The 12,624-nt window shown below is 44.4% G+C and overlaps 1 protein-coding gene across 7 annotated transcripts in view; it reads left to right on the forward strand.

Moving 5' to 3' along the window:
- Positions 1 to 4,023: 4,023 nt before the first annotated feature.
- The window catches only part of LOC106097899 (uncharacterized), a 50,292-nt gene continuing 41,691 nt past the window's right edge, over positions 4,024 to 12,624 (forward strand). For 3 of the 7 annotated variants that reach the window (XM_025897133.1, XM_025897132.1, XM_019366148.2), the window contains exons 1-2: positions 4,606 to 6,114; positions 7,202 to 7,353. In XM_025897133.1, coding sequence (XP_025752918.1) covers positions 5,227 to 6,114; positions 7,202 to 7,353 — 1,040 coding nt within the window. In that variant the 5' untranslated portion in view covers positions 4,606 to 5,226. Of the gene's footprint in view, positions 4,152 to 4,605; positions 7,354 to 8,830; positions 8,878 to 12,624 lie in introns of those variants that run through there. The other 4 variants (XM_019366146.2, XM_019366145.2, XM_025897131.1 and 1 more) reach the window with 4 other exon arrangements.

Consider the following 12,624-nt stretch of genomic DNA (forward strand, 5'->3'; position numbering starts at 1 on the left):
CTCCCCCAGGCTCCGAAAGCCTGGCCAGCCCTCGTGATGGGGTGGCACCGCCCCCCCAGGCGTGTAAACAAAAAAAAAAAACCTGGACCGGGTCGCCTGGCCACCCTTCATATGGGTGGAAATCCCCCAGGCTCCGAAAGCCTGGGCAGCCCTCGTGATGGGGTTGCAGCGCCCCGCAGTCGTCTAAACGAAAACACAAAAGAAATGCACACTTGGCCGCCCGGCCACCCTTCATATGGGTGGACCTCCCCCAGGCTACGAAAGCCTGGCCAGCCCTCGACATTGATTGAAACCTTTATTTGTCACTTGCAGTTGCCTGCAGCGAAATTGGACCTTTCTGACCGTACATACAATACACAAATATCACAATGGGAAGAAAGGTCAGAACAGGTAGCATAAAGAAAACAATAAAATGTATAACACAAAAAACTTGAAAAAAAAAGTTGAGGAGGAAATTAAAACTCTGCTCATCCTGATCACTAATGGGGGAGGAGAATGAGAACGGAAACGAAATGATGGGATGCCACTGCCTCCAAGCTATCTTAGGGCGAGAGGCAGGGTACACCCTTGACAGGTCACCAGTCTGTTGCAGGGCTAACACAGACACAGAAAACCATTCGCACCCATGGGCAATTTAGATTTTCCAATTAAGCTACTGCCACTAATTGCAGGTTGTTGGACTGTGGCAGGAAGCCGGAGCAGAGTATGCAATAAGTGGGACACACACAGAGAAACACACACAGAGGAAATGTCAAATGTGAGATCATGCTAAGCAGCTTGAACCAACACTTACTGGAAATATTTACATTTGACCATGCATCCATTCTCTGCCGCTTCTCTTTTACAGGATCACTGGTGAGCCTGGAGCCTATTACAGCTATCTCATGGCGTGAGGCAGGGAACGCCCTCAACAGGTCACCACATAGACAACCGTTCCTACTTATGGGCAATTTAGAGTTTCCAATTAACTTGTCTACACTAACTAATGATTTTTGGACAGTGGAAGAAGCTGGAGTATGCTGAAAGATCACATGCAAACTCCACACAGAAAGATCTGTGCCTGAATGTCAAATTGAACTCGGGACCTTCCTGTTGTGCGGCAACGGTGCTAACCACTGGGCCCCTCTGCTGTCCTCACGTGCTCAACCATCTCCAAGAAATTTGAACAAGTTCACAAGTTTACTTTCTTTCCAAGCTGCTTACACTACATTGAGTTATGTTTTTACACAATCTCGAAAGATAGAGCCACTGAGGGAACGCCTTCTGCTCCCCGATGTCTCTGCCGTGACCCAAATCCAAACACAGACATGTTTGCACACACATATGATTATGCGCAGAGGTCCACCCTACCAACCAACCTCAGATCTCCAGGCATGCAGACATGAATGCATACACATTTACACACATACAGAGTCACCTTCTCTCAAAAAAGTTATTCAAACAAGTGTTGAATTCCACATCATGAAGGAGCATAAACACACACATGAATATCTGCAGAGGTACACAACTACAGTACCTTTTACACATTTTGTCACTTTACAACAACAAACATTAATGGGGTTTTTTTTAGATCTTCTGTGATAGACCAACACAAAGTAGCACATAACTGTAAAGTGATACAACAATGATGCATGGTTTTCAGAATATTAAGCAAATCAAAATCTGAAAAGTGTGGTGTTGATTAGTATTCAGCCCCCTGTACTTTGATACCCCTAAACAAACTCTAGTGATATCAATTGCCTTCAGAAGTCACTTAATTAGATAATCAAATTCACCTGTGTGTAATTTAGTCTCATTATAAATACAACTGCTCTGTGAAGGCCTCAGTAGTTTGTTACAGAACATTAGTGAACTAACAGCTTCATGACAACCAAGGAAGTCACCAGACAGTTCAGGGACAAAGTTGTAGATACGTTTAAAGCAGGGATACGTTATAAAAACATATCCCAAGCTTTGAACATCTCAAGGAGAACTGTTCAATCCATCATCCAAAAATGGAAAAGATTTCCTACAACTGCAAACCTACCAAGACATGACCGTCCACCTAAACTGACGGACTGAGCAAGAAGAGCAGTGGTCAGAGAAGCCTCCAAGAGGCCCGTGGTCACTCTGGAGGAGCTGCAGAATTCCACAGCTCAGGTGGGAGAATCTGTCCACAGGACAACTGTAAGTTGTGTACTCCACAAAGTGTGGCAAGAAGAAAGCCATTGTTGGCTGAAAGACATAAAAAGTCCCGTTTGTAGTTTGCCAGGAGCCATGTAGGGGACGCAGCAAACATGTGGAAGAAGGTGCTCTGGTCAGACGAGACCAAAGTTGAATTTCTTGGCCTATATGAAAAGTGCTAAAATAACACTGCTCATCACCCTGAACGCACCAGCCCCACTGTGAAACATGGTGGTGGCAACATCGTGCTGCGGGGACAGGGAAGCTGGTCAGAGATGATGAGAAGATGGATGGAGCTAAATACATGGCAATCCTGAAAGAAAACCTGTTGGAGGCTGCAAAGGACTTGATCTTGGGATGGAGATTGACCTTCCAGCAAGACAATGACCCTACATATACAGTTAGAGTTTCAATGGAATGGTTTTGATCAAAGAATATCCATGTGTTAGAAGGGCCAGTCAAAGTTCAGATCTAAATCCCATTGAGATTCTGTGGCAAGACTTGAAAATTGCTGTTGACAGATGCTTTCCATCCAATCTGTCTGCGCTTGAGCTGTCTTACAACAAAGAATGGGCAAATATTTCAGTCTCTAGATGTGCAAAGCTGGGAGAGACATAGCCCAAAAGACTTGCAGGTGTAAATGTAGCGAGAGATGGCTCTATGAAGAGCAGGGTGGTGAATAGAAATGCACGCCACACTTTTCCAAATGTTATTTGCTTAAAATTTTGAAAACCATGTATTATTTTCATACCACTTCACACTTATGTGCTACTTTGTGTTAATCTATCATAGAAAATGTCAATAAAAAACATCTTTTGTTTGTTGTTGTAATGTGAGAAAAAGTGTAAAAGTTCAAGAGCTATGAATACTTTTTCACGGCACTGCAACTTCAAATCACCACACATGCACACATCAGTGCACATGCATGTACACATATGCAGTTACATTATGAAGGAAGCTAAAAAACAAACAAACTCTGCTTTAACTTTTGAAGTAGAAAAAGACTGCACACTTTAGGAACTATGTGGAATGAGTGATAATGTCATCACCATTACATGATTTGAAAAGATTTGTTTCACCTTAAATCTGTTGGGGTTTCAATGGCTTTTGAGGAAGTTGCCCCTATGCTCCAAACCCAAATTACTGTTTAATAGGCATTTTTTCTTTACCCTAGTTTGTTCCTTGATTGTAAAATCTGGTATTTTTGCAAATTTGGCTCAGGGGTACCTGAAAACCCACAGCCAGGAGACAATTTATTGACTTTGCCCACAAAGAATCTTATGGAAGAAAATTTTTGTAATAGGGATTTCTGTCAGAGCAAAATCTCTCTCTCCTAAGTATTTGCTCCTAACCACGACCTAACCTTGCAGTCATATATAGCCTTAAATTAATCCTGCAATTTTTTCACCATGAAATTACCCGATAGCTTAAAACGGCAACACATGAACAGATTAACTGAGTAACCAGAAAAGTTTAGCATGAATCTGGACATTAGATTTAAGCTTGAAGTTTTAAGCTTATCAGATATCACTTGGTAGAAGCTCCTTACCGTTTGAAGAAATCTCTTCTCAATCTGCTGTCCTCTTTTGCTCTTTTCCCATCTAAGACTGACGTTATTCCATGTTAATTAGTTTTTCTCCGTGAAAAACACAGCAACTCATCTTATCCCTGGGCGCCAGGGACTCGAGCTCCGGATCTCAGCAGAAAAGTGCCAATAAAGGTTGCAGATGCATCCAGGTATCAGTTTGACACAGTTCTGCCCTCTCTGTCCTCTGTGACGTCACAGCTGGAGCGTTAAGGCCACTGCGTAACCATGGTTACAGGGGGACGCTTTGGAGCTCTGGAGATTTCAGGTTAATATATAAATACTCCAACTTTAAAGACAAGCAAAAGAAATATACTGTATATGTGTATAGTGTAAGCGTTCATTTTCTGGAAGAGGCTGTAAGTTAAAGAGTTATAAGGTGACCCATAGCAGCCATACTGAGGTGAGTTGTTGACGATATGTCGAGCTGTGGATAAGCTGTTTTTATGCTCTTATATACTGTTAGCCTTGTTTCACTGGCGTTAGCGAAACTGCTTTTGAACTGGATGTAACATTGTTGAACTCTGATGCTTAATGAGTAAACTCTCGATGTGACGATGTGAGAATGCAATTGTAACCCTGTGTTAATGTAGTCGTTTGATATTGTGTAATATCCAGTACATCTGCTGTTACTAAGTGAAAATTCAAAAGATTTCAGGTCTCGATTTAGCCCCAGTGTTTTAAGATCCTAGCAACGCTCGTTTTTATGGCCACGTTTTTAAAAGATGATAGGTTTCTGGGTGCTGACTCAGGGAGACCGCTTTAGCTCATTGAAACTTTAATACCGTTTTAGTTTAAGACATCAAACTAGACACGTTTTGAATAAAATTTATAATAACGGTATTCTGCCCCTGGGTTGTTGCTTTATTGGGTTTCTTTGGCTGGGGCATTTCTCATTTTCCCACCAGTGGGCAGTATTACCCCTTGAGTTTTGTGGCTTCTTCTTTGGTTGGTTAGTGTGCGCTACACTGCCCCCTTTGGTGATGTGTTGTAAGCAGCAGAAAAAGTTCGCACAGGCAGTGGGAGAAAACGCATGGAGCAGAAAACAAGCGGCACAACTTTAAGCCCAGTTTACATCGTTGGGGAGTTTGTTGAACCATAATCTGTAAGTAAGCACTGTCTAGCTTTATTTTCTGTAAGATTTGTTACTTTCATGTTACTTAAAAGGGTATTTGAACGTGTAAAGTAAGATGTATATGGTGAATGCAAAGCATAAGAAAAGCTATGTTGCTAACTTCTGTTTTTGGTTGCTAATATGTCGATACTGATGCTTACATATTATTTTACTGTATGTTCACAGTCTTACAAATTAAAAGAGGAAAAAACGGTCTTCAGTGAAAGACAAAAGGCAAAGCGATGTGTCCTGTCGTTCCTGGGACCATCTCCTCTTATGTTAAGCTCGCTGCATAGGGTGAATAGCCATACATTCACCTGAGGGCAGCAGAGTAAGAAGATTATCTACCTATCAAGCACCCAAGATGTCTCAGCCTGAAGCTTCACCGCCTCTCTCCCAGATGGTGGTCCGGTCAGAGTGCCACTCACGCTCTTCACGCTCTTCACGTCGTTCATCCACCAGTCAAGCTGCAGCCCGAGCCAGAGCAGAAGCAGAAGCCGCCCGCACCAGAGCACAGTACGCCAAACGCCAGATCGACATGGAGGTTGAGAAGGCACGCATCGAGGCAACACTAAACGCTCTGAAGAAGGAGGGTGAGGCTGAAGCAGCGCTCGCCGCAGCTCATGTCCTGGAAGCGGCAGCCGATGAGGAGCATGATGCCGTTGACCTCACAGAACAAGGAGTCTCCTCTAAGACACCTCCTTCCATCAGACGCGCTCAAGATTATGTGAACGCTCATTTCGCTGACTGCAGCTTGGTAGTTAATGAAGACAGAAAGCCTGATACAGGACAACCGGTCGGTAATAACGACGCTCAGCATCTACGACAGAGTCAACCACCAGTTGCCTCCTCTCCAGGTGGACATCTCGCTGGTTTTGTAGATCAGGAGCAACCAAAGTCCCCTCCTATACACAGAAAAACTGACATTTCAACCCTGCCTCAACCTTCATTGCCTCCAAAGACTGAACTCTCAGATTTCACAGCCTATCTAGCACGCCGTGATCTGCTGACAGCAGGATTCAAGGTTTTCGACAACCGTCCTGAGTCCTACTTGTCCTGGAAGTCCATCTTCCACAACGCCATAGAGGGCCTCAACCTCAAGTCCAGCGAAGAGCTTGACCTCCTCACCAAGTGGCTCAGCGGGGAGTCGCTACAACATGCTCTGAGGATCAGGGCGGTCCATGTGAACAACCCACACGCAGGTCTTCAACGTTTGTGGCAACGTCTAGACAAAAGTTTTGGTTCTCCAGAGGTAGTCGAAGCGTCACTTTTCCAACGCTTACACTCTTTTCCAAAAATATCTAATAAGGACACTCACTTATTGCAGGAGCTTGCAGATCTCCTGTTGGAGTTAGAGTATGCACAAAGTGAAAATTATCTACCCAGCCTTAGCTTTCTGGACACCCCAAGGGGGATAAACCCGATAGTGGAAAAGCTCCCCTACGGACTCCAGGAGTCCTGGGTGAAACAGGGGACAAAATACAAAAAGGACAATGGTGCAGTTTACCCACCTTTCTCATATTTTGTTCAGTTCATAAATGACTATGCAGAAATGAAAACAGATCCTAGCTTTATGTTACAAAGTTCAAACATAGTGGCTCCAAAACCTGATAAGCCATTGTTGAAATCAACTAAATACAGAGGTCCAGTTGCAGTGAACAGAACAGATATTAGTCAAACAAATGTCACGGCTCAAACATCAGTTCTCAACCCAGACAGACAATGTCCTATTCACCACAAGCCCCATTCACTTGCCAAATGCAGGGGTTTTAGGTCAAAAACACTAGATGAAAGGAAAATCATCCTCAAAGAACATGCTATTTGTTATAAGTGTTGTTCTTCCACAGGTCACCGAGCTAAAGATTGCAAAGCCATTATCCAATGCTCGGAATGTAATAGTGATGCTCACGTGTCTGCCATGCATGCTGGTCCGCCTCCGTGGGCAACCAAGGACTCTAACCTCCTGCCTCAAAGCCACGGCGGGGAGTCTGATCCTTCAAGCCCTGTAACCACAACTGCTTGCACAGAGGTGTGTGGCCCAGGTCTAAATGGCAAATCCTGCTCTAAGATTTGTTTAGTCGACGTGTATCCCCGCACAAACCCTGAAGAGAAAAGGAGGATGTACGCCATGTTGGATGATCAAAGCAACTCATCCTTAGCCAGGTCTGCTTTCTTCGACATGTTTAATGTGAAAGGCACTATGCTCCCATACACCATGAAAACATGTGCAGGTTTGTCAGAGGCTGGAGGACGCAGAGCAACTAATTTCGTTATTCAGGATGTAAATGGAGAAGTGTCCATGTTGCTGCCCACACTGACAGAATGTGATCACATTCCAGACAATAGAGATGAGATACCCACCAAGGAGGCTGTGTCGGCTCACCCGCATCTACACGCACTCGCTTCACAGATCCCTCCTCTGGACCCAGCCGCGGACATTCTCCTCCTCTTGGGCCGGGACATCATCCAAGCTCACAAGGTTCGCAGTCAGGTAAATGGTCCAAACAGTGCACCTTATGCCCAACGCCTTGATCTGGGATGGGTGGTTGTAGGTGATGTCTGCCTCTCGGGGGCCCACAAGCCCACAGTAAACTCTTTTAAGACAGACATTCTGAATAACGGGCGTCCTACCTTCTTTAGCCCCTGTGAAAACAAAATCTATATCCAAGACAAATACACAGAAAGCCGTCCCACATTCCAGAAGACACAAGCGGAATTAGGCAGACACATTTTCCAGCAAACAGTAGATGATGACAAAACGGCTCTTTCAGTAGAAGATGCCTTGTTCCTGGAAATTATGCACAGAGACTTTACTAAAGATGAGGCGAACAATTGGGTAGCTCCACTCCCATTCCGCTCCCCCAGACAGCGTTTACCCAACAATAGGGACCAAGCCCTCAGTCGCTTAATGTCGCTCCGCAAAACGCTGAAAAAGAAACCTGAAATGAAGGAACATTACATTGAGTTTTTGGACAAAACTTTCAGTAAGGGCCACGCTGAACCAGCTCCAGCTCTAGCTCCAGAACAAGAATGCTGGTATCTCCCTAGTTTTGGCATTTACCACCCTCAGAAGCCAGGAAAAATTAGGGTGGTTTTTGATTCAAGTGCACAATACAACAATGTTTCTCTCAATGATGTGCTACTAAAAGGCCCAGATCTCAATAATACTCTTGTGGGAGTGCTGATGCGTTTCAGGTCCGACCCATACGCAGTCATGGCCGATGTGGAGCAAATGTTTTACAATTTTGTTGTCAGAGAAGACCACCGCAACTACCTCCGCTTCTTGTGGTTCAAAAACCATGATCTGGATGGAGAAGTACAGGAATTCAGGATGAGAGTCCACGTGTTCGGGAACTGCCCCTCCCCATCAGTGGCCATTTATGGACTGAAACGAACAGCGATGGAGGGAGAAAAAGAACACGGCAATGATGTAAGAGAGTTCATTGAACGCCACTTTTATGTGGATGATGGACTAAAATCATTTCCTTCCGCTGATGAGGCCATCAACATTCTCTGTGGGGCTCAGAAGATGCTGGCTCAGTGTAACATACGCCTGCATAAAATCTCATCCAACTGTCCTACCATCACAAACGCCTTTCCAAGTGAGGACCTTGCAGCTGACATGCAGGGCCTTGACCTTGGGCAGACACCCATGCAGCGAAGCTTGGGCTTGGGCTGGGACCTGTCTACAGACTTGTTCAGGTTCCAGATAACCATCAATGAGAAGCCCTTCACTAAGCGTGGAGTATTGTCAGTCGTTAATAGTGTGTATGACCCACTTGGCTTTGCTGTCCCTGTCATCGTAGAGGGCAGGGTCATACTCAGAGACATTTCCACTGACATTAGTGAATGGGACACTGAACTCCCTAAAGACAAATTACAACAGTGGCAACAGTGGAAACACTCCCTCAAACATCTACAACAGCTTGAGATTCCCAGAATGTTCACCTCAATACCACTCTCTGCAGCAGTAACCAAGGAAATCCATGTTTTCTGTGACGCCTCTACCAAGGCAGTGGCCGCTGTTGCCTACCTTAAACTCACAGACAGAGATGGTCATAATGAAGTGGGCTTCCTTCTTGGCAAGGCACGGCTTGCCCCAAAACCAGACATCACCATACCCAGACTTGAGCTCTGTGCAGCGGTCCTGGCTGTCGAGGTGGCGGAGTTAGTCGTGGACGAGCTGGACATCGCAGTTGATCAGGTGAGCTTCTATTCAGACTCCAAAGTAGTCCTCGGTTACATCTTCAACACAACAAGGCGTTTTTATGTCTTTGTGCACAACAGAGTGGAACGCATTCGGCGATCTACACAAGCTCACCAGTGGCATTATGTGCCCACTCACTTAAATCCTGCTGATCATGCCACGCGCGCATTACCGGCAGAGCAGCTTTCTACCTCCACATGGCTCAGTGGACCCGCATTCCTTACCAAGTCAGAAGCAGGTCAATCTCAGGCAGAGTCATTTGATCTTGTAGACCCAGAGACTGACAACGAACTGCGTCATGAGGTAACTTCTTGTGTTACCACTCTTGCAAAGGATGTTCTCAGTAGTGCCAGATTCGAAAGGTTTTCAAGTTGGAATGTACTACTGAAAGCTATATCTAAACTCCGACACATTGTTCAGTGCTTTAAGCAGAACATAGAAGGCTCCTGTCAGGGCTGGCACAGCTGTAGTGAGCATTTAACTGAAAAGCAGCTTGATCAAGCTAAGATCATTATCATTCGCACCGTCCAAAGAGAAGTCTATGCAGATGACATAAGACAGCTTGAGAAGAGTATGCCCCTCAAAAGGTCAAGCCCACTTAGCAAACTGAACCCATTTCTCGACACAAATGGAATCCTCAGAGTGGGTGGGAGACTAAGACGAGCACAGTTGACTTCGGATGAAACAAATCCTATCCTCATCCCATCCAAACATCACCTTTCCCAGCTCATTATAAGACACTTCCATGTGAAAGTATGCCATCAGGGCAGACATTTTACTGAAGGGGCAGTCAGAGCTGCAGGCTTTTGGATTGTGGGAGGAAAAAGAGCAATAAGCAAAATGATATTCAGCTGCGTGACATGTCGAAAACTAAGAGGCAGACAGCAGGAACAGATTATGGCTGAGCTACCAGAGGATAGGCTGTCCACTGACCCTCCGTTTACACATGTAGGGCTTGATGTGTTCGGGCCCTGGCCTGTCACTGTCAGAAAAACGCGTGGTGGGCAAGCGGACGCAAAGCGATGGGCAGTCATATTTACGTGCATGAGCACACGGGCCATTCACATTGAAGTTATAGAATCAATGGACACGTCGTCATTCATCAATGCCCTGCGTCGTTTTTTTGCCATCAGAGGTGCAGTCAAACTTCTTAGGTCCGATTGTGGGACAAATTTTGTGAGTGCCTGCAAAGAGCTGCAAATTGACAAACAGGGCTGCTACAACAGCAAACTAAACAGCTTTCTGGAAGACTCTGGCTGCAAATGGCTTTTCAACCCCCCACATGCGTCGCACATGGCTGGCTCCTGGGAGCGCATGATTGGGGTCACGCGCAAAATCCTTGATGCAATGCTCCTAGAACACAGGAATGCAAAACTTACCCATGAAATCCTGGTGACCTTAATGGCTGAAGTCACTGCAATAGTGAATGCTCGTCCGTTAACAGCAGTTTCTGCAGATCCAGATAACCCAGTCATCCTTACCCCTGCCATGCTGCTCACGCAAAAGGTTGCGACCCCACCAATCCCACCAGGGCAGTTTGGAAACAGTGATCTGTTCAAAGCTCAATGGAGGCGCGTACAATACCTCGCTGATGTCTTCTGGAGACGATGGAAAAAAGAATACATCTCAGGACTTCAGGACCGCCGCAAATGGAAAACAGTAAAATCTAACCTACAAACAGGTGATGTTGTTCTTTTAAGAGAGACACTTGAACATAGGAACAACTGGCCACTTGGACTCATCACCAAAACCTTTCCCAGTGAGGATGGGCTTGTAAGGAAAATAGAGGTGAAGATTTTCCGCAAGGGTGAACACAGGTGCTACATAAGGCCTATAAGTGAGGTTGTGCTATTGGTGTCTAAGGATTGTACTTAAAAGCAGAAACTTTGTTTCATTGTATGTCACTTGCTTTTTACATGTTAGTTGAGAATGACATTCCACGGATGTCAGGCGGGGAGTATTCTGCCCCTGGGTTGTTGCTTTATTGGGTTTCTTTGGCTGGGGCATTTCTCATTTTCCCACCAGTGGGCAGTATTACCCCTTGAGTTTTGTGGCTTCTTCTTTGGTTGGTTAGTGTGCGCTACACTGTCCCCTTTGGTGATGTGTTGTAAGCAGCAGAAAAAGTTCGCACAGGCAGTGGGAGAAAACGCATGGAGCAGAAAACAAGCGGCACAACTTTAAGCCCAGTTTACATCGTTGGGGAGTTTGTTGAACCATAATCTGTAAGTAAGCACTGTCTAGCTTTATTTTCTGTAAGATTTGTTACTTTCATGTTACTTAAAAGGGTATTTGAACGTGTAAAGTAAGATGTATATGGTGAATGCAAAGCATAAGAAAAGCTATGTTGCTAACTTCTGTTTTTGGTTGCTAATATGTCGATACTGATGCTTACATATTATTTTACTGTATGTTCACAGTCTTACAAATTAAAAGAGGAAAAAACGGTCTTCAGTGAAAGACAAAAGGCAAAGCGATGTGTCCTGTCGTTCCTGGGACCATCTCCTCTTATGTTAAGCTCGCTGCATAGGGTGAATAGCCATACATTCACCTGAGGGCAGCAGAAACGGAGCTGGACATAAACAACTGTGTCAATGTGACGCCCTGCATGTTTAAAGGTTTACAATAAACTTCAGCTCTTACTGAATCTGTAACATTGCCTTGATCTGCCTACATCATTTTAAAATGCATTTTTTTAAATAGTTGTTAAATGAGTTTTGCGTCACTGTGCACAGAGAAAACCTCACCTGATGTAGTGGTAAGGCCATGTTCACCACTAGATGGTGACAACCTGGCACAGGTATTTTCTATACACACTAAATTTCATACTGAAAAGCCTTGCTGGGAATTTTTGTTTGCATAGAAAATAACGAAAAAACTGTCTCGAGGTCTTTCCAGTGTTTTCAAAATTGTGTTACACATCAAAACTTCACACACACAAACACACACACAAAACTCAAAATATGTCAAATTACATGCACGTCTTATTCATCTTTTGAGAATCTCCCCACTTTTAGTTTTCATGGAAAATAACTTGTGTTATTCATGACATGACATCATTTCAAATAACTTTGTCAGGTCAGTAAATAGCTGCCACATAAGTATAAATCATACATTTTTATTATTAAAAAAAAAAAGCAAAAACAGTTGTGCTGTTTGTTCATAATAAATGGGTAGGGGTGCATAGTCAGTAAAAGTCACCAAGGCTCTGTAAAGCTCCGAACCTCCTCTGCCACAGACAGAAGCATCAAAAATGTGCGCTGGGAGCTTCATGGCATGGATTTCTACAGCCAAGCAAATCTATATGTATGTGGCCAAGAACCTTAGTCCATGTAGGGTATCTTAGCACAGTTTACTTGTGTCAGTTAGGTCAGCTAGTGGGAGGGCAGAGAGGGCAGCCTTTACATTATTTTATTGTAGAGTGACAGGAACTGCCTATGAGCTTCTAATCAGGCATAAATATTGACAGAAAATATATTAAAGGAAATACATTGATGAAAATGAAAGAAGAGAAATATTTATGTGATGTTCCATTTTCCTGAGAACTGACTGGCTGTG

This window comes from Oreochromis niloticus, linkage group LG12 (assembly GCF_001858045.2).
Source record: "Oreochromis niloticus isolate F11D_XX linkage group LG12, O_niloticus_UMD_NMBU, whole genome shotgun sequence".
Classification (NCBI taxonomy): domain Eukaryota; kingdom Metazoa; phylum Chordata; class Actinopteri; order Cichliformes; family Cichlidae; genus Oreochromis; species Oreochromis niloticus.